At 45.1% G+C, this 22757-nt stretch overlaps 2 protein-coding genes across 2 annotated transcripts; one reads left to right on the plus strand and one right to left on the minus strand.

The window, feature by feature from the left end:
• Positions 1 to 3974: 3974 nt before the first annotated feature.
• On the minus strand, positions 3975 to 9989 carry LOC133415349 (proline-rich transmembrane protein 2). Its single transcript, XM_061701333.1, has 5 exons — positions 9866 to 9989; positions 9128 to 9264; positions 8765 to 9057; positions 6456 to 6588; positions 3975 to 4457 (listed from the first exon to the last, which is right to left on the minus strand). Exons 2-5 carry the CDS (start codon positions 9261 to 9263, stop codon positions 4438 to 4440), a joined length of 582 nt encoding a protein of 193 aa, XP_061557317.1. The 5' UTR covers position 9264; positions 9866 to 9989; the 3' UTR covers positions 3975 to 4437.
• A 2558-nt stretch (positions 9990 to 12547) lies between these two features.
• LOC133414861 (zinc finger and SCAN domain-containing protein 21-like) lies at positions 12548 to 21240 on the plus strand. Its single transcript, XM_061700540.1, has 3 exons — positions 12548 to 12783; positions 13951 to 14292; positions 20053 to 21240. The coding sequence occupies exons 1-3, from the start codon at positions 12579 to 12581 to the stop codon at positions 20463 to 20465; spliced, it is 960 nt and encodes a 319-aa protein (XP_061556524.1). The 5' UTR covers positions 12548 to 12578; the 3' UTR covers positions 20466 to 21240.
• Positions 21241 to 22757: the final 1517 nt, after the last annotated feature.

Raw genomic sequence — 22757 nt, forward strand, 5'->3', positions numbered from 1 at the left:
TAAAAACAGAATACAATGATTTGCAAATCATGTTCAACCTATATTGAATAGAATACACTACAAAGACAATATATTTAATGTTCAAACTGATATACTTTAGTTTTTAGCAAATAATCCTGAACTTAGAATTGTATGGCTGCAACACGTTCCAAAAAAGCTGGGACAGGGTCATGTTTACCACTGTGTTACATGACCTTTTAACAACCTTCAATAAACATTTGGGAACTGAGGACACTAATTGTTGAAGCTTTGTAGGTGGAATTCTTTCCCATTCTTGCTCGATGTACAGCTTCAGCTGTTCAACAGTCCGGGGTCTCTCTCTGTGGTCGTATTTTACGCTTCATAATGCGCCACACATTTTCAATGGGAAACAGGCAGTCCAGTCTAGTACCTGCACTCTTTTACTACCAAGCTACGCTGTTGTAACACGTGCAGTGTGTGGTTTGGCATTGTCTTGCTGAAATAAGCAGGCGCGTCCGTGAAAAAGATGTTGCTTGGATGGCAGCATGTGTTTCTCCAAAACCTGTATGTACCTTTCAGCATTAATGGTGCCTTCACAGATGTGTAAGTTACCCATGCCATTGGCACTAACACAGCCCATGCCATCACAGGTAATGGCTTTTAAACTTTGCGTCCATAACAGTCAGGATAGTTCTTTTCCTCTTTGGCCCTCTTTGGGTTTTGTTTTCCAAAAACAATTTGAAATGTGTACTCGTCGGACCACAGAACCCTTTTCCACTTTGCATCGGTCCATCTAAGATGAGCTCGGGCCCAGAGAAGCCGGCGGCGTTTCTGGGTGATGTTGATAAATGGCTTTTGCTTTGCTAAGTAGAGTTTCAAGTTGCACTTACGGATGTAGCACCGAACTGTATTTACTGACATTGGTTTTCTGAAGTGTTCCTGAGCCCACGCGGTGAGATCCTTTACACATTGATGTCAGTTTTTGATGCAGTGCCGCCTGAGGGATCGAAGGTCACGGGCATTCAATGTCGGTTTTCGGCCTTGCCGCTTACATGCAGTGATTTCTCCAGATTCTCGGAACCTTTTGATGATATTATGGACCGTAGGTGATGAAATCCCTAGATTTCTTGCAGTTGTCCATTGGGGAACATTGTCCTTAAACTGTTGGACTATTTTCTCACGCACTTGTTCACAAAGAGGTGAGCCTCGCCCCATCTTTGCTTGGGAATGACTGAGCAATTCAGGGAAGCTCCTTTTCCACCCAATAATGGCACCCACCTGTTCCCAATTAGCCTGATCACCTGTGGGATGTTCCAAACAGGTGCTATTCTCATCCACAAGCAGCTTTTTTTCGTACTCTGACTCGCGCAGACGTACGAATGTTGTCGTCCGACCACAGTGGCAGACGGTGAAGTCAAAGGTTGTCTGTATATCGGTCAATTGGAAGACCGGATTTCACAAACGTCATTAACGATTAGTCGACGTCGAGCTTTAAACATCGATGCGGAGTTGTTAGTCGAATAATCGGTTCAACCCCAAGTTGGTGGGAAAACCAAGAAAGTCTCATTGAGATGAGAAATCTCCTTCACTAGGGTGTCCTGGTCAAGGACAACAAGTAGTCATGGAACACAAACAAAATGTAAAGAGATTATACCAAAAAAAAGGCAAAACACATCCAGTGAAATCTCAAAAAGATCAGCAACAAAGCATTTTCAATCAGTTGCATCATTATATCCAGTCCCTTCGACTTTCTTTTGAAAAGATTTAGAGAGACCTCCTCCAGTAGGCCCAATTCTTCCTGCAACAGTTTCCATGCTATAGGAGCCGCTTATCTCCTTTTCCCCATTTCAAGCCGTACTTTAGGAACAAACGGCACCACTAGGTCTTGTGAATTAGTACCAGAGCAAAGACTGTAAATTCCAACATTTCTCAGCACAAACATAAAAGGGAAGCAGATTAAGATTACTTTTTTATATATAGATTAAAACATGCCAACGATTATCTCTGAATAGACAATGCAGGCCAACCAATGTGAGAACACAGGTCACAATGATGTGTTAGAGCCTGTAGTAGACTTGTAATAAGTCTCAATGCTCCATTATATACAGTATCCAGAGACCGAAGGCACTGTGAAGACGCATCCATATCGAAAATATTACCAGCGGCCAAAAAGTAACAACAAGTCTCATTTTGCAGCTAATGAGAAACAGGACTGATTTCTGAAATACAAACCATTACGCAGTTTCAGTTTCTTGACAAGCTGCTGAATGTAGCATTTAAAAGGTAGCGTATCAACCATAAACAAATTTTAAAAAGCGAAATATTTGTAAGATGTGACAACCTCAATCACGTCCCCCTGAAGCATAATTATAGAAGGCAAGTCCTGTGGTGTAGTCTTTGAGTTCCTAAACATTAGTTTTTTCCCTGAATTTAAGAACAATTTTAAATCCTGAAACATGACTCGTATGGTGTCAAAAGCATCCCGTACATGACACAAAGTTCAATGCTGCGTTGGAGCAGAGCTATAAATAACAGTATCATCTGCATAAAGGTGAATGTTCACATTTGGAACATTGTGGCCAATAGTATTGATATAAATGTTGAACAATAACAGTCCCAGAACTGAACCCTGGGGCACACCATGTTTCTTTTTCAAAGGGCCTGAAGTGAGGCCTTCCGTTTGACAGATAATTGTCAAACCAGCTGAGAAACTGCTCAGACAGACACCTGTGCTAAGTACAGTCTGTGTCTCATAATCACGTGGTCCACAGTGTCGAAGGCTTTTGACAGGTCCATGAGCAGAACTGCACAGTGTTCCGACAACCTTCAAAGCCGCTGTGTTGTGCTGTGCTTCTTCCTAAAACTTGATAGAAATTTTGATCAAATGTTATTGGTTGACAAGAATTCTTTCACTTGATCACTTACAAAAGTCTCTAAAATCTTAATCTAAAACTGGGAGGTTGGAAATTGGTCTATGATTAGTTAAAGGAGTTGGATCCCTGCCTTTTAACAGGGGGAGTACAAAAGCAGATTTCTACACATGATGAATTTCCCCAGAGGCTAAAGACAAAATGAAAATGAACAATCAACAGAATGCCAAAAGTGTCTGGAGCGTGATGCCCACAGAAGATCTTGTGTGAAATTTTGTGTCTGTCCACTAGATGAAGCCTAACGTCACGTTGGGCCCGTCCGTCACAGCTCCGTCATCTCATTCATCCATCAAAACAAATGGGTGAATGATTATAGATTTATGATTATGGATGAATGTGTATGTTAGGATCCATTACATGACCCCCCAAACCTTGGCCCTCCAGCAGCCTCGTCGTCCTCTTCATCATCTTCCTCTTCTTGGTGTTCCATGAGTACCTTTCTCCTCCATCTTGTTTTTTCCAAGTTGTTTCATTTCATCCTGCAGACTCGTCTCATACAAGTGTTTCTTTCACTCGAGCCCCCACTTAGAACCCCCCCTTACACACACACACACACACACACACACACTCTAGACCCCCCTTCCCGCCTCTGCTAATCATCAATAACCGATTTGATCAGCAGTCACATGTAAAGTGATCTTTATTTTTAAATCTTATAAATGTCCATGCATTGACAAACATCCCATAATATTCGTGAAGCAGCCAGCAGAAAGCAGCCGAGTGGGCGTACAAAAGAGAATAAATATAAAAATACAAAGATCACATGTTACAAAGGAAAAGCAAACTTGTGTCTGCCACAAACGGGGTTGCCATGGCAATGTATGAACATTTTGAAACTTTCAAAATCAAATGTTCTCAAGATAAAAAAAAAAAAATTTGGGGGGGGGGGGGGGGGGTCACAATCTAAACTCAAGATTTCATGATTGAAAATAAATCATAAAACTAACATGTTCACTCGATCAAAATGTGAACAAATCCAAGCAACCCAACATTCATTTGATGGAAACAATTTCTGCTCAAGATTTTAGGGCGGAAAAACTGAAAACGGGCACGTTAGCGTCGAGTTGGCATCGAGTCGGCTAAACAATCATGCGGCAGATGAACTCATTTGGTGGTCGAGATTATTACGATATGAATTTCATGCGTACGCAACATCAAAGTTAGCTCTGGTTAGCTGAGGTTAGCTCGGGGTGCTATTAGCGTATAGTCATTAGTAAACCAACCAGCATGCAATTGCTAATTGACAAAGTACTATTGAAAGGAGGCCGTGTGGCAAAAAGCAATCCACGGTCAAAGTTTGGAAACATGCAGCGTGACCTTAGGTCGTCCGGCATGGTGACGAAGTTTGTAAACATCCAAATGCTAAAAATGCTTTTGTTGCTCATGCAGAAGACGTTTCTCGCTGCTCACGAGGCTAACGTCTATGAGTGCTGTTGGTCTCTGTGGCAACGGGTTCCCGCAGCGGAGGTAGAACATCAGGCACATGCTCTCAACGTGCAGGAAGTGGGCGCAGGGCGTCCTTGAGGCGGGACGGGGCGCTGCTGCATTATCCAGATTTCAAAATCACTGACAGAAAAAAAAGAAGAAAGGAATGAAACAAAGAGAAAAAAGTCACAGGCTGTGTTTGCAATCGTTCACTCATTCATTTAGCCACATTTTAATTTCGTGGACCTCCTAGATAGTTCCTGCACTAAAAATCCTTTGTAGTGATTTGGTGGTGGGGAATGAGTGACTGCGTTCAGAATCATTCATCATTCCCAACTCGCCGATCACTATTCAGTTGTGCCTTGAGATATATGAGTTTAATTTGTTCTATGACTACGCTCATAACTCAAAACACTTTTATCTCAAATCATCTTTCCCCATTGAAAAGAATTGAAAGCCATGAATTCCATCAACCCTCCCCAAGAATTGAAAGCCATGAATTCCATCAAGCCTCCTTTGTTTTTTAATAAGGAAAATAGCTCTCAAACAATTTAAAAACAATTAATAACACGATTAAATAGAATGTAAATAATTGAGAATTTAATCAGAAATCAGGATTTAATGTTTCAGTTCAGTTCATTGTGCTCCTCCTTCTGCTGAGGCCGAATTGGACACCTGGAGGCAGTATAAAACAGTCCAAGACACCAATGAGGAAGAGTCAGCACAGTCAGGTGCAATAAAATTGGTCATTTTTCGCAGAGTATCAAGAATATATGTGTGTACTGTGCGTATTGTTATATTATCTATTTATCTGTGTTGCTCCAGCGTTTGTGTTCAAATATCCGTTGCTGAAAGGGTTATAACTATAGATATGAACACGCGATAAGGCAGCGTGCCGTAGCAGCCCGGCTAACCGACGTGCTTACGTGGCGGCCATGTTGGGTGGGTGTACGTTCCCATCCAAGGCAATGGATGGACATTGAAATGAAGTCGTATGTTGCTCATTTCTCAACCCATTTTCGCAAGGTTTACTTTTTTTTGTCAAGGGCAAAGCGTGTGCTATCGATGCATAGCATTAGATAAAGAAAGCCCCCCCAAATGTTTTTACCCGTGAAAGGTTGCTCCCAGTTCCCTTGTCATAATTGTATGACGTTGCACGAAGTTGTTTGTTTGTTTTAAATACTCAAGGTGTAATTCTCTTTATTTACTTTGAGAGTAAACCAGCTGGTTGTGGCAATAAACAGATTGAAGCCCTTTTTTCTGAAGATTTGTTGACTATTTGCCAAACTGCTCCTTATTGAGGGGGTTTAGATTCGGGGATGTCATCAATCGCTGCCAATTGTGGGCCTGTGATGCCCTTTGAGACTCTTGTGATTAAGAGCGATACAAATAAACTTGACTATTGTGACACAAGTCGAATTGAGTTTGTCGCTGCCCTACAGCGCTCATATCTCAAGTTTGCAAGTCAAAGAAAAAAAATTGGCTGAAAAACTCATAAGTCGGGTAAACTCGTATCTCAAGGCACCACTGTATTGGGATTTTGCCACGGTGGATGACAGTTTGTCGTTCATTCATCACTGGGACACAAAGGCACCGTGGTGTCAAAATGATTTTTGTCGCAGGCCATATCGTAATTACGGAGGCCCGTTAGGACTGTAAAACCATATAAATGTATAATCACCTCATATTATTACAAATACACAATCAATTGATGGATAACTACTTTTGAAATCAGAAGTGAATGAAAACTTTTCAACTATTCATTTTATTTCAAAAAGGGGACTTTTGACAAAATAATGCTTGCAATTCTTTGCTTTGACGGCTTTAGAAGTCAAATATCCATGTTAACTGGGAAGGCTGGCAGTGTATGAGTTAAAAGTGAAAACAATTTGCAATTTTGGTACTGTAGTAAGAAACATGAAGTCGACGCACATGATTTGCTTTCGCGGACCACATTAAATGATAAGGTGGGCTGTATCTTGTCCCCAGGCCTTGAGTTTTGACACCTGTGATATCGGGTATAAGCAGCACTCAAAAATGGCCCAAGGCTCCATACAGGGCACAATATAGTGGATAGGGAGTTATTTGGAACACAGCCATAGAGTGTGCTACTGTAGCTTAGCTTAAATAGCGTCTTACGTTCGCGGTTGAGTGCGATGGCAGCCGCGATGATGGCGATGCCTCCCAAGATGGAGACCACGGAAAGCATCATGGCGTTGCGGCCCAAACGGCGGGCGCCATCCACGTTCCCCTGCTGCAAGCTGTTACGAGACTGAAAACACCACCGCGCCGTCAGTCCTGCGCGGCTTACGCTAATGCTAGCACAAAGAAGTCATTACTTGGGTTTAGCAGTTCATAAATAAGTCAAGTCATATAATCTTGCTCAGTCATAACATGTATTCGTAAATTAGCCACTTTGCACTCCTACCCCTCAATTAGATATCAACATCGTTGATACTAATTGCCTGAATGTGATTTAACTGTTGAGTGTGAACAACTCCAGTAGAATCTGTTGGTTGTTCCTCCACTTTCAGTTGCCTATCTTCTTGCTCGCCGAACTGGTTAAAAACCACCTCGGTGGCAGGGCCCTGGGGGTATGTATGAGATCCGCCCGCAGTTCCTATGGGCTCTGGATGTTTGTGGGGCTGTCCTGTCTGGTCGATATCCTAGCAACATTGTGTGGGCATCGGGGACAGTGCCATTGGATTGGCAGACCGGTGTGCTGTAGTTGGAAGACACCCTCCGGTGCCCCTTTTTAAGGAGGGGGACCGGAGGGTATGTTCCAGATACTGGGGGTTCACACTCCTAAGCCTCCCTGGTAAGGTCTAATCAGGGGTTCTGTAAAGGAGGGTCCGCTGGAAGGTCAAATCTCAGATACAAGAGGAGCAGTGCGGTTTTCGTCCTGTGGAACAGTGGACCAGCTCTACACCTACAGCAGGGTCCTGGAGGTTGCATGGGAATTCACCCAACCAGTCTACATGTGTTTTGTGGACTTGGAGAAGGGATTTGACCATATCCCTCGAGGAGTTCTGTGAGGTGGTGCTTCAGGAGTATGGGGTACGGGACCCCCTGATATGGGCTGTTCGGGCCCTGTATGGCCGGTGTTTAGTCTGTATTAACGGCAGTAAGTTGAATTGGTTTCCAGTGTGGGTTAGACTCTGCTAAGGCGCTTCATAACTTTTATGGACAGAATTTCTAGGCACAGCCAAGACGTTGAGCTGGTCTGGTTTGGTGACCTCAAGTATTATGTCTCTGCTTTTTGCAGATAATGTGGTTCTGTTGGCTTCATCAAGCCACAATCTCTCGCTGGAGCGTTTCGCAGACGAATGTGAAGTGGTTGAGATGAGAATGGCACCCCCAAATCTGAGGCCATGATCCTCAGTCAGAAGAGGATGGAGTGCCCTCTCCAGGGCAGGAATGAGATCCTCCCCGAAGTGGAGGAGTTCAACTATCTCGGGGTCTTGTTCACGAGTGAGGGAAGAATGTAGCGGGAGCCCGACAGGCGGATCGGCGTGGCGTCTGCAGTGATGTGGACTCAGTATCGGTCTGTTGTGGTGAAGAAGGAGCTAAGCTGAAAGGTGAAGCTCTCGATTTACTCGTCGATCTACGTTCCTACCCTCACCAAGGTTCATGAGTTGTGGGTCGTGACAAAAACAAGGTCACAGGTACAAGGGCCTAAGTAAGTTTCCTCCGCAGAGTGTCCGAGCTCTGTCTTCGAGGTGAGAAGCTTGGTCATCCGGGAGGGTCTCAGAGTCGAGCTGCTGCTCCTCCGCATCGAGCATCTGATTCGGATGCCTTGTGGACGCCTGGAGAGACTATATCTCCGGGCTGGTCTGGGAACGCCTCAGGATCACCCCCGGAAGAGCTGGACGAAGTGGCTGGGGAGAGAGAAGTCTGAAATCTGAAGTCTGGGCTTCTCTGCTGAAGCTGCAGGGAGATGGATGAGTGGGTGGATGGATATTGATCTGTGTGAAGACACTGATTGCGTAAATGATTTCCCCCAATAATTATCATCCATGATTTAAACACATTTTTATCAGATACATATCAATATGCAACACTACATTTTTATACAGCTCTGCAAGTGCTTACATTTTCAAATTATATATTCAACAACATTCCTAAGCAATCGCAATGTCCAATGTGAGCTATTTTAATTACAGGCCTGTGGGCTACTCATGTGGCCCTTGCCTGCAGGCACCATGTAGGCGACCCATGGGTTAGATCAACTGGCCACTAATATCATAATTTCAGCTGATTGGTCTTTTCTCTTCTTGAAGACCAGATACTGCAGGTAAGACTTTATGAATAAGATGACTTGACTTGAGTCTGGACTTGACTTGCCCAAGACAAAATTACTTGAGACTTCCTTGAGACTTCCACCCATCTGTGCTTAAGTGGGACTGGAGTCACCCACCTGTTGCTAATGCTAACATGCTAGCACCTACCATGACAGAGAAGGTGAGGGCCACGATGTTGATGGGCCACAGCGGGCAGAAGCAAGACAGGATGGCCAGCATCAGGAAGTCTGGAGGTTTGGACTGTTCGGCCGCACCCTCCGGACCCTCCGTCATGGCGCTGGGCCGGCGGCCAAGCGACGGCCGCGGGGAGTTAAGTGACGGCCTCGGAGAACCCGATAGGCTGCTCGAACGAGGACGACCATTGGCGTGACCCCCTTTGGCCGGGCTGGGCGGGGCGTCGGCCGTCAGGGCAGAGGGCGGTGCGGGACCCACACTGTTGCCTGGGGCCGCAGATGAGACGTCTGTTTCTTGTTTGATTGGACGGACACCAAGTGAGAGGGGACAACTTACCGGTCACCCCGCTCACTGCCAGGTGCTCCGTGGTTCCTGAGGCCGGGGGCGGGCCTCGTTGGACACTGTCGCTCGGTTGGCTCGTCACCGCCGCACGCTCATCGTATCCGCCTACCGGACACTGTGACTCGTCCATGCTGCTGGAGGGGCGGGGCCACACAGATGAAAAGTCAGCTGCTAACAAAGAAATATATGCTTTGCTGTGATCTTCTTCAGCCAAATCACCTCAATTGTGTCTTTTCAATGCCTCGCCTTACATAAACTTGTAACAATGCACAACATTTATCCACAGCCAATCCAAGCTGCAGTAAAAGTGATTGGCGTCCAGCCAGTGAGCATGCAGGTAGACACACATCACAGAGAGAGGAATAATAAATGTCGATCGAGTGAACGGAATGACGGACGGTTTGCTGGTTTCGTGGATTCAGGTGCAGGTTCGATTCCCTGTGATTGACAGGTGATGAGTCAACTTTTGCTTGTTCTTTGGACGAAGCCAACAGCAAGTGAGCAAAGAGCAGATGCAACAAGCGCCCCCGAGTGGCGGCTCCCTGCCTCATCAACGACCACACCATTTCCTGTTTTATTTTGAAAAGCCATCAAGGCGTAGACCAAGTCAACCCCACCTCACGTTTGTACACCAAAATAATCTAATTTACTTCGAAATGCACACACACAGATGGTGCATGTTTGTGTCCACACAAACACGTAACATGAAACAAACACACACACAATTCATACCTGCTCTAACAAACAGGAAGCTGCAGAGTGTTCATTTCATTGCGAGCAGAAGAAAAAAGCTACAATCCACCGATGTCAACAACAATGATGATCAATAATAACTATTATTGATCATGATTATTATTACAATGTGTAATGATGGCGAGCTGGAGTCCAAATGCTGGAATGTCTGTTGAAGATGATGAAGACTCCGCTGCAGCTTCACTGCAACAACTGCAGGGGAGGGTAGGGTGTGTGTTTGTGTGGGTGTGGGTGTGCTTGTCTGAGCGTCAAGAGGTTGACAGTAAAACGTGTGCATAGGTTCAACCTTTCAAAATAAGTGTGTCAGCCATATTTCATGTACAAATTCACGATGATGTTTGAAAATGTTGATCATCAGTAGAATATTGTTGCAGGGGCTAACGTGACTGGTGCTAATGCTAACGGTCAATTTTATTTTGAAGGGCCAGTGGCTGACTTCCAGCGGGCTCTCTGCACGTGCTGAACAACTACTGCTGTTGTTTAAAGCAGCGTCACAACAATGCACCAACATACTCAGCATCAGCATCATACAACAGTCCTATTATTTTCCAACTCCTTTAATCTACTGCTTATTTTTTGGGATACTTTTAAAGTGGGAGTTGGCCCAAAAAAAATCCCTTTTGTCATACATACAACTGTCAATATGACCTCCCAGTCGTACATGATTTAAATGATCTGTGAAAAATCACCCCTCTCTGGCCCCTTTTTGTGTCTCCAAGTTGATTTGCAAAAAACAACCAATCAGAAACTGAAGGCATGGCAGACGAGGCTTCAATCATTTGTACACAAAACTCCACCCGTGGCGGCCCCCCCAAAAATAAAACTTCAAACCAATAACATTTCATGTGTCAATTAACCCTTCGTTACGAATGAGGTGCTTTTCGTTTCAGGGGTAACAAAGTAACAGGTAGATGACTGACAATCACACCTTCTGTCTCTGATAGTTTGTTTTTCTTTAGCCTCGGTGGTTTCATGCAAATTGAAATAGAGGCACAAGATGGCGCCAGAGAAATCAGCTCATACTGACAGTTGTAATAAATAGGACAAAAAGTGCTTTTTTTAAAGTATCTTATACTCTGCTTTTAACAGAGCGGTTGGATGTGCTCCTGCTTTTCTTTTTCTTCCTTTTTTAATCTTAAAGACCCCAGTAAAGTAATTTTTGGGTTTTATTTCTATCCATCCATCCATTTTCTTTACCGCTTATCCTCACTGGGGTTGCGGGCTGCTGGAACCTATCCCAGCTATCTTCGGGCGGGAGGCGGGGTACACCCTGAACCGGTCGCCAGCCAATCGCAGGGCACATAGAAACAAACAAGCATTCGCATTCACACCTACGGGCAGTTTAGAGTCTTCAACCAACCTTGCATGCCTGTTTTGGGGATGTGGGAGAAAACCCACTCAGGCACGGGGAGAACATGCAAATGCCACACAGGCGGGGCCGGGATTTGAACCCCAGCCCCAGAACTGTGAGGCAGATGTGCTAACCAGTCGTCCACTGTACCAGCGGTTTTGTTTCTAAATACATTAAATATGCTTGAAAATCAGTGCTGAATACTAAAATACTAAATACTGACAACAATTTCGTACTGAATTGCTGAGCTATAGCGTTCAACTCATTTTTTTTTTTTACTTTCTCAGTAGTACAGATTTTTTGGGCGGGGCTAAAACGCGCCCAGGTATGCACTTGGGCTTCCATCATGAGTTGGCCCTTCCTCACTATAAAAGTACCAACCGGAGAGCGACTTCAGCGGCTATTCGGCACAATTGCCAATTCTTTATTGATAATATTTTGGCCCATTTCTACCACCACAGCGTGCAGTCTGCCATCAAGCTCACCCTAACCCCAACTACATCCCCAAAAAAATGCATCTTCCCTGAAGTTTTCGTGTTATTAGGGCCGTGTGCTCCCACGTGTGGCGCATAGTGTGGCTGCGGCGAATCCGACAGCTCCGCCGCCCCTCGCCAGCCCGCCAGCGGGTAGTTAGTAGCCACCCACGGTCCGGTGCTTCCGGCACTGGGGCCCGTCCGACTGGCCACAGCCGCGACCCGTGCGGGCCCTCACAATGGAGACACTTCAGGGAAAGATAACTGTTTCTCACTCTAACGAGCTAACTGGCTAGCAAGCTAACGAAAATGTGAGCACGCCAGTATGGCATCGGCTCATCCAAGAAGTCGCCGCCTCACTTGGTTTTGAGTCCACATAACGGAGACGCATCAGGGAACGTTAACCATTTTATCGAGCTATAAGCGGACACACCCACACAGTCCTACAGCTCGAGGGCGGGCTTTGTTTTTCATGATTTGGGAACCTTATTTCATAAAATTGGCGATTTTTTGAATCATTCAAATTCGGTAGACTTGTTAACAACACTTCGCTGGGACGTGCCTCTTTTTCCTTTTACAGGGTCTTTCAAATGTCATTGTAGCTGCGGCTCAGTCATCTTTGCTGCCGCCCAGTGGAGTAAACGGTAACTGCAACCACCTGCTTCCCTCTTTCCTTCGTTGAATTTTTTTTTCTTTTTTCTTTTTGACAGTCATCTGACATCTCGCACGTAAAAAAAAAAACTCGTTTGTTATTGTGTAAATGTTTCCTAGGAATATTGACTATTAGGAGAAGGGACGACATCCGGTGTGATTTGTGGTCGTTTCCGGGCCGCCGAGCGAGCGCTTCACTTCTGTCAAGTCAACAAAAATGAGCAAAGCGGACGTGCTGAGCGGTTACCTGACGGAACGCCTCACGCAGCTGCTCCGCGACATCGTGGACGTGGTGGAGGACGCGGTGAGCGAGTACCGGGAGGAAACGCTCCGGACGCGGCTGGAGAACGAGAGCCTGAGGCGGCAGCTCGGCGACTTCCTCAGGGCGCCTGACGAGCCTCAGGCCCGGCCGCGGCCTCCCGGTAAGTCGGCGAACAGCTAGCCCCGAAGCTCGCTAGCATTGGGTTCTCTTTAGTGTTGGCCAGCGATTTGAAGTCACACCGCGGCTCGAGTGGAAGTTTGAATGCCTTTCTTCTCAAGCTCTACACAGCAGTTTCTATTCGGCGACCGTGAAAGAGTCCCAATCGGTCACATTTGTTGTTGTTTACTTTTCAACAAGCAGGCTACATCTTACCTCACGTGACGTCTCTGGACCGTGGGTCCTGCCTGGCTGACTGAGATGCTCAGTGTAGGGGTCAGTGTAATATTATCCTAATTAACCCACATGTGATGTTCACAATGTTTTGCTCATATCGACATTTTAACAACTACTGCCTGCACCGGCAGATAACAAAAGATTGACGTGGTTGTTTCACAACGAACAATTGAGATACAAGTCAAGTCAATATGTCCACTTGAAGACTTTTTGTTTGGACTTAAGCTGAACATCTTATTTTACAAAAAGGAACAACAATTCAGAATGTGTGACACTTGTGCGTATAAAGAATTGTGTGAGGAGATTGACAATTGACATTGTTCAATGTTCACACATTCGACAGCTTTGGCGCAGTAGATCAGTGTCCCAATACGAGCTACGACTCAAAGGATGTTGCAGGGTTTGTTGGCAAGAGCCCGACCCCAACTGCCCAGACCCCATTCATATAACATCGCGTGTGTCTGTGTGAAGTTCAACATCAGGTGGCTCAACAGAACCTTTCTGTCTTTTTTTCATATGGAAGATTTTTTGGATTAATTCCAGTTTATCTTTCAGGCATTTTTTTAGGGCGGCTTTCCTAATTGAAAGTGCGTCCCCGTTGATGGGCACAGGAACAGCATGGCTGCAACTAGAGAGAAGCTAGTCAGTGCTGACACTTGGTTGGCCTATTTCGCCACTCTTGCCAGCTCTCTAGCAACACTTTTCCAAAAAAGACACTTTCGATTCCTCAAGAATTTGTCTTCATGTGCTTGTTATATCCTGTGCGTGTTGTTTTTATTTCATATATCGGATATAAAAAAAAGTATTAAAACTTATTTTAAACATTGTCATTATTTGCTTTTCCTGTCAGCGGAGGGGAAGAATTGATTGAAATGTGAAATTGGATATTCTTTGAACGTCATATGTTAAGTGTTTTTTGGTTTTGTGCTTTCAGGCCAACATCTTGTCGCTTGGGACCACCAGCGAGTCTGCGCCCCCAACCGCGTCAAAGCGCCCCCGGCCAGCACGTCCAAGCAGGCGGGGGCTAGCCCCCCCCCCCCGGACGACGCCCTTCCCAAAGGGCTTCTCGTTCTTCCCGCCCCGAGGCTCAGAGAGGAGCCGCCGGGCCCGCCTCCTCATGTCGTCAAACGCGAACAGGAGGAGTCAAAGGTCACGCCCCGCAAAAACTGTGCCGAGTCACCCGCGGCCGACGTGCGCGTTCGCATCTCGAAGGGCAACACTGACGTCGGGATGACGGCGAGTGCCACGAGGGAGCGACAGGAAGTGGAACGAAACGGTAAGAACGACGACGCAACTCAAATTTCGCCAAGATGGAGAATCTCCCATCGAGACAAAATATGTTTGTGCTTCATATGCTGTCATAGAGTTGCCAGTTCAAATCTGGTGTGGGGTTTCCATGTTTGTCGGCGTACCCGGAGAAAATCCGTACTTGCGTGGGTTTTCTCAGGCATGTTAGCATGTTACAGAGCCCTTTTTGAGTAAATATTTTATGTGGTCGCACTTTCGCGAGTATATGTTTTAATGCTTCTGCTAACACAGTCTCGCTAGATAAGACATGGTGGTTGAAAGTCTTTTTCACTGTTTTAGTCAAGTTGTGTGTGTATATATATATATATATATATATATATATATATATATATATATATATATATATATATATATATATATACACGCACACACACACCGTGGGGCAAAAAAATACTTGGTAAGTTCTCCCACTTAAAAAGATGAGAGAGGCCTGTAATTTTCATCATAGGTATCTCACCTATGAGGGACAAAATGAGAAAAAAAGATCCAGAAAATCACATTGTCTGATTTTAAAATAATTGATTAACAATTTTTGGTGGAAAATAAGTATTTGGTCACCAACAAAAAAAAAATCAAGGTTTCTGGCTCTCACAGACCTGTAACAACTTCTTTAGGAGGCTCCTCTGTCCTCCACTTGTTACCTGTATTAATGGCACCTGTTTGAACTCATTATCAGTATGAAAGAGACCTATCCACAACCTCAAACAGTCACACTCCAAACTGCACTATGGCCAAGACCAAAGAGCTGTCAAAGGACACCAGAAAATAAATTGTGGACCTGCACCAGGCTGGGAAGACTGAATCTGCAATAGGTAAGCAGCTTGGTGTGAAGAAATCAACTATGGGAGCAATTATTAGAAAATGGAAGACATACAAGATCACTGATAATCTCCCTCGATCTGGGGCTCCACGCAAGATCTCCCTCCGTAGGGTCAAAATGATCACAAGAACGGTGAGCAAAAATCCCAGAACCACACGGGGGGACCTAGTGAATGACCTGCAGAGAGCTGGCACCATCAGTAACACACCGCTGCCAGGGACTCAAATCCTGCAGTGCCAGATGTGTCCCCATGCTTAAGCCAGTACATGTCCAGGCCCGTCTGAAGTTTGCTAGAGAGCATTTGGATGATCCAGAAGAGGATTGGGAGAATGTCATATGGTCAGATGAAACCAAAATACAACTTTTTGGTAAAAACTCAACTCGTCGTGTTTGGAGGAGAAAGAATGCTGAGTTGCATCCAAAGAACACCATCCCTACTGTGAAGCATGGGGGTGGAAGCCTCATGCTTTGGGACTGTTTTTCTGCAAAGGGAGCAGGACGACTGATCGCTGTAAAGGAAAGAATGAATGGGGCCATGTATCGTGAGATTTTGAGCGAAAACCTCATTCCATCAGCAAGGGCATTGAAGATGAAATGTGGCTGGGTCTTTCAGCATGACAATGATCCCAAACACACCGCCCGGGCAACGAAGGAGTGGCTTCGTAAGAAGCATTTCAAGGTCCTGGAGTGGCTTAGCCAGTCTCCAGATCTCAAGCCCTTAGAAAATCTTTGGAGGGACTTGAAAGTCTGTGTTGCCCAGCGACAGCCCCAAAACATCACTGCTCTTGAGATCTGCATGGAGGAATGGGTCAAAATACCAGCAACAGTGTGTGAAAACCTTGTGAAGACTTACAGAAAACGTTTGACCTCTGTCATTGCCAACAAAGAGTATATAACAAAGTAGTGAGATGAACTTTTGTTATTGACCAAATACCTATTTTCCACCATCATTTGCTAATAAATTCTTTAAAAATCAGAATGTGATTTTCAGGATTTTGTTTTCCTCATTTTATCTCTTGTAGGTGAGGTATACCTGCGATGGAAATTACAGGCCTCGCTCATCTTTTTAAGTGGGAGAACTTGATGGCTGACTAAATACTTTATTGCCCCACTGTATATACTGTGTGTGTGTGTGTGTGTGTGTGTGTGTACAGTAGCTGAAATAAGTATTTAACACGTCACCATTTTTCTCACTAAATATATTTACAAAGGTGCTATTGACCTGAAATTTTCACCAGATGTTGGGCACAACCCAAATAATCCAAACATACAAAGAAAGGAGAACAACTAAGATCAGAAATTATGTGTAATAATGTGAAATGACAGAGGGGAAAAGTATTGAACACGCCAACTGGTATTTATTTAATACTTTGTACAAAAGTCTTTGTTTGCAATGACAGCTTCAAGACGTCTCCTGTATGCAGAAACTAGTCGCATGCATCGCTCTGGTGTGATTTTGGCCCATTCCTCCACACAAGCGGTCTTCAAATCTTGAAGGTTCCGTGGGCTTGTTTTATGGACCTCGGGTTTCACTTCTTTCCATAGAATTTCAATTGGATTCAAGTCAGGTGATTGGCTGGGCCATTCTAGCAGCTTTATTTTATTTCTTTGAAACCAATTGAGTTTCCTTGGCAGTATGTTTTGGATCATTATCCTGCTGAAATGTCCACCCTCGTTTCATTTTCATCATCCTCGTAGATGGCAGCAGACATTTGTGAAGAATGTTTCGGTAGATTTGCCCATTCGTCCTTCCTTCAATAATGTGACATTTACCAATACCGTTTGCTGAAAAGTAGCCCCACACCATCATGCTCCAACCTTCCAACTTCACTGTTTGGATGGTGTTTTTAGGGTGACGTGCAGTGCCATTTCTCCTCCAAACGTGGTGTGCATTAGGGCATCCAAAGAGTTCCATTTTGCTCTCCTCAGACCAGAGTATAGTCTCCCAGTATTTAACTGGCTTGTCTAAATGTTCGGCAAACTTTAAACAGCAATGGGGTCTTGCGTGATGAGCGTGCATACGGGCCAAGGCGGCGGAGTACATTACTCACTGTTTTCCTTGTGACAACAGTACCTGCTAAGTCCAGGGGCCTCATGTACAAAGACTTGGGTGGATTTCCTACTGAAACATGGCCGTACGCTCAAATCCAGAAAACGTCAAATGCGCAAAAATATCCAGATGTATGAATCTCTGTGTACGCATGAATCCAAGCACATTTCCTTCGTACATCCCAATCAACGTGGAAATGAGCGCGCATGTTGGAGGAGCCGACCCCTCTCTGCCCACGCCCACATTTAAATATGCAAATCGTATTTAAACGAACCCTGCGCCTGAGATCCCGACGGTAGTGAAGAAAAAAAAACAAATCTGAATGAGAAGCAAGCAAATCCTCTTTGGCACGCTGTCCTCCGACGTTAACAACAAGTGAAAGAAGAGTGAATGGGACACTCACTCATAATTTACCCCTCTTCTCTGAAACAAAATATGGCATTTTAACAGATTTGAATCATGTGCAACCGATGTAAATGTTCAAATTAAATTCAGAGGATTATTTTTTTTCAGTGCCGGCATCACCGGTGTCACATACGCGGAGGTTTCGTCCACCGTTCCTTTGCGTCTCCTCCGGCATCTCCAGCGTCTCAGACGAAATTATACTCCGACATCCGGCCGGGTGTTGCTGCCCGCCCGACTGGCCGTGACCTCACCCGTGCTGTGCTGGGGTCACGAGATTGTAAGGGCAATAGGCGGCATAAATGATCGCCTTGATCAATTTATAGGTGTCCTCACAAATATCAGCGATTCATTAAATACACTGGTCAACAAGTGAATTCCGAGTCCTTGCTTCTTGTACATTGTTGAAATCAAATGTTGTCGGGCATGAATTGTTCATCAGTGCTAATTGTTCATGTGTCTCTGATGTGCAGATTTATGATAACAGTTTCCCAGCATCACCTCGAAGTGTCGCCAAAGCACCGACAGCTGCAGAAACGTGCGTTCGTCAGCCATGAAGTTGGCGTGAGCCACCGCACATTTCCACGGTCATTTCACTCTTGATACATCTGAACTTTGCCGTGAAAAAGAACGTACGGCACATTTTGGTGCCTACGCACCTTTTGTACATGAGGCCCCAGATCTTTTTGAAGCACTCCACAGGGCCTTGGCTCTTGGACAACTCTTCTGATTATTCCTTGCACTCCTCTGTCAGAAATCTTGCGAAGAGCACCTGATGGAGGCAAATTTATGGTGGTATGATCGGCTTTCCACTTACGTATTTTGGCCCCAACCGTGCTCACTGGAACATTCAGAAGCTTAGATATGCCAATGTCATCGCTATGTTTTGCAACAATTAGTTTGCGATGGTCTTGAGACAGTTCTCTGCTCTTCTTCATCATGAGATGTCTTGACTCACACCTTGGCAATGAGACCTTTTTGTAGGCCATCAATTAGGACTGAACCAGCTAATATTCGCTTGCACTGACAAGGAGCTGGATTGCTGTTTGATTATTGATGTATTTTAGGTGTTATCTTGGCTTTCCATGCCTTTTTGCACCCCCCCTTTCTTCATGTGTTCAATACGTTTTCCTTGTCATTTCACACAACTTAATTTCTGATGTTGTGGGCCTGTCCGCTGAATGCTGTGAAAACACGCCTCGCTCGACCTTCAATCAAATGCACTCGTTCGGACGGTATGTGCGCAGATGTCGTTTTGTGTGCGCCACAGGTTGAAGGTGTGGCATTCGCTGAGTTTCCTAAACCAGCCAGTGTGTCGTGGCACATTAGTGTGCCGTGAGAACACTTCAGGTGTGCCACAGGAAATTATCTAAATTCACTTAATTGGTCAGAAAATTATTATTTATGAAAAATAATAGATCTTTGTTCATCTATCCATGCCAGCGATGTAGAGTGACAGACAGAACAAATAAATGCTCTTCTATTAGATGGCAAAAAGCACATAATTGACAGGTGTATCCATTTCTTTGCAGCATTTTAGTTTGTAGGTGTGCCGTGAGATTTTTCAAAAATAAAATATGTGCCTTGGCCCAATAAAGGTTGAAATTCACTGTCCTAAACAGTTCACTTTCCCTCCAGTGTCTCAAAACCGGGCGAGGTGCTGACGGATTGGACAACGCCGGTCTGTGGGCTAGCGAGCTAAGTCCACACTGTCGTCGTAGAAATGGGCCCACACGTTTTTTTTTTTTTATTATTATTTTTATTTATTTTTTATTCTCGCTGTTGTTGTCTGCTAAAACTTGGGATAACCAATTCTCTAAATGCGGACTGTCCGTGTAGTCAAATAACGAGTCGCTTGATCAGATTCATGGTCCTCAATTTATTATCTAACAGCACAATTACAAAAATAAGTTATGGCAAAAGTTGAAAAATAATGGACTCTAGCAGAGAGTCTGCGGCCGGTCGGGCCCTTGGCCAAGACTGAAGATGGTCTTGCGTCCATGTTCGTGTCCGCCGGTGACGTCATCTCATCTGGTGTGAGAGTGTCGCGGCTTCCTAAAACCTTCTGCACAAAAACCCGTGCAATAATGTAATAGTTTCTCATTCGCAATTTAGGCTTCAGTGTCAGCGGACAGTCTGAGCCGGGTTTCAAATCCTTTGTTCAGCCGACGACCCCCTTTACCAATGACCCACAGACACTCTGTCTTTCCCCCACAATGGAATGTTCATTGAGCAATAAAACCCATGACTGTCCCGCGTGTCAATCATTGTACTCTTTATGTATGACTAAATACATGGCTTATATTTAGCATTAGCAAAATCAAGTACAAACTAAAAAAATCAATCCTGCACTATTTACATGTTTAAGAAATCTTGAAAAGAGAGATTTTCCTGGTCCATATAGCTTCAAACCAGTAGTATATTTCTCATTTAATTACTTTTGTTTGTTTTTGAAGGCCAGCTTGGAGAGGCGACGGCGGCGGGCGTCATTGTGTACGAGTGTCCCCGCTGCGGCGAGGTCTTCGCTCAGGCCGCCCGGCTGCGCCTCCACCTGGAGCAGAAACCGAAGACGTACGCGTGCAACTGGTGCTGTAAATCTTTCGCGCAGTCGGCCGACCTCCGACGCCACGTCCGCACGCACACGGGCGAGCGGCCGCACCGCTGCGCCTTCTGCGCCAAGAGCTTCAGCCAGAGAGGAAACCTGCGGCGGCACGTGCGCATACACACGGGCGAGCGGCCGTACACGTGCGCCGTGTGTCGACGCACGTTCGGCGATGGCGACACGCTCAAGAAACACGCGCGCACTCACGCGCGCCACAAAGCGCACGACAACCGTGCCGGCGCCGGCTGCTTTGGGGTTGGCACGTGAGTTTGCTGCTGTGCTGGCAATGGCTCCCTGTCCCCTGTATAGCGAGTCTGCATTCTGTAGTGCTGTCGGAATGTGTAGTGAGTACGGGTTGTCCATCCCCAAGACGGCGCCTTCAATGTCCCACAATGCATCTGGAAAAGTTGCCAACAAGCAACAGTCACTAGAAACAAAATATCTCATGACATGTTGCGCCGATGACAATACAAATTGGCGAGGTGTGCTGTGTAAAGTCGAGCAACAAGTCACAATGTGAATGGGCAGAAAGTGCCACGTTTGCATCGGTTTTGGAAAATCCTCTAAGCATTAAAATCAATTTGAGGTTATCATTGTGTATTTCTTTAGGAAGCCAACGTTGATCCGGTACGTTAAAATGATGCCACATCAATGGCGTCATTAAAAGCGCCCGAGGAGGGTTCCAAAACTAGTTTTCACGGGACTGGCGAGGGCCCCATGTAGTCCGTTATTTTAAAGTCCCTGTGTAGTGATGAGGCGGTCGGGAATGACCAACGCAGCCGATGTGTTCCAGAACATTCCCTTCTATGAAATGGACGCCTAGAACAACACCATCATCAACAAGTTCATTTCTTCTCTCTTCTCGCCACAACCGGGAAAGTCATCTCCAGCCAGCGGTGACTTAATTCCAATCGATTCGATTCCACCCTCACCTGCACGCAGATCACTTGTGGACCAATCAATGGCCTTTGGGATGATCAGTGACCTGCTCTAAAGATGTCGTTTATGTTAAAAGCAGTTTAGCTTTTTTCCTTTTTGGGAGCGTTTGGGGGTGGGGTGGGGTGGGGGGGGACATACACAAAGTTCAAATGGCCTTATTTCCTTCTAGGACGATGATTGTTGCTGGTTGTTCTCGGTCTGGGGTGGCATCATTTCACGCCACAATTTGTTTAAAAGCACCTCTGGAAATCATAACCGATTATGTAACTTGATGGAGGGATTAGTAGCTATCCCACACAAATAGAAAAGGATGGAATTCAATTTCATAAATTCCCAGGTATGGAAACGTATGTAAAATGGAAGCTATTGTATGGAAAAATATTCATGTTGCAATGGCTCTATTTTCTAAAAAAAAATTTTCATCTAAAAATATATATAGATTGGGCGGCACGGTGGCCGACTGGTTAGAGCGTCAGCCTCACAGTTCTGAGGTGCGGGGTTCAATCACCGTCCCCGCCTGTGTGGAGTTTGCATGTTCTCCCCGTGCCTGCGTGGGTTTTCTCCGGGCACCCCGGTTTCCTCCCACATCCCAAAAACATGCATTAATTGGAGACTCTAAATTGCCCGTAGGCATGACTGTGAGTGCGAATGGTTGTTTGTTTCTATGTGCCCTGCGATGGGCTGGCAACCAGTCCAGGGTGTACCCCGCCTCCTGCCCGATGACAGCTGGGATAGGCTCCAGCACGCCCGCGACCCTAGTGAGGAGAAGCGGCTCAGAAAATGGATGGATGGATATATAGATTGAGCAGTGTATTTTCAAGTTTCAAGTTTGTGTGAGAGCACACAGTATTAAACCTGTACTATGGCCTTGGTGAATACTCGTTTCTGATTGTTTCAGAAAAATCCCATCCTTGTACATTATCAGCTGATTATAATGATCATGTAATGTAATGTACACCCTTTGCACATCCCAAGTAGTTCCTGTCAAAACATCATGAAATTGTTCCAAATTTACCGTTAGCCGTTCGACGGTACGAGGTGACGTGGCGACCTGACACAGTCCGATTTTCTGAGAAGTAAACGTAAAAAATAAAAGTATTCCGAGGACAGAACGGAGCCAATTTCAAACATCAACAAAGTGATTTCATCATTTCGTTTGTTCGCTGATGACAACACATTTGACGAGTGGGATGCTGCTGATAAATTGAGGGGGGGAAAGGAAGAGACAGAAGCGGCATAAAGAAAGAGCGTTAATGTCGGAAAATCAAATCAACTCGCAGAGTCCACGGCAAGAAGAAAACGGGGTTAGGGTTTCAAAGTAGGGTTTGTATGTGAAATACATACTAAAATAAATATAACATTTAATGATGTATTTAATTTTGGCACTCTTGGTCCTCCATAGAAAAGGTAATCCTTCATTTGTTGGTGCTTACCAAATGAATATTTGCTAAACAAAACATTTACAATCACGATTGTTTTTGATGCCTATTTTTCCCCAAGTGCACTCACACTAAAGTGGTCCGGCGGCCACTAGAGGGCGCGCCATCACCCGTTAATCTTTATTCATAAGTAGCGCAAATAAAATAATATATTCAGCTTCCTCGCTCAGTGGAATAAACT

Source organism: Phycodurus eques, chromosome 16 (genome assembly GCF_024500275.1).
Source record: "Phycodurus eques isolate BA_2022a chromosome 16, UOR_Pequ_1.1, whole genome shotgun sequence".
Classification (NCBI taxonomy): domain Eukaryota; kingdom Metazoa; phylum Chordata; class Actinopteri; order Syngnathiformes; family Syngnathidae; genus Phycodurus; species Phycodurus eques.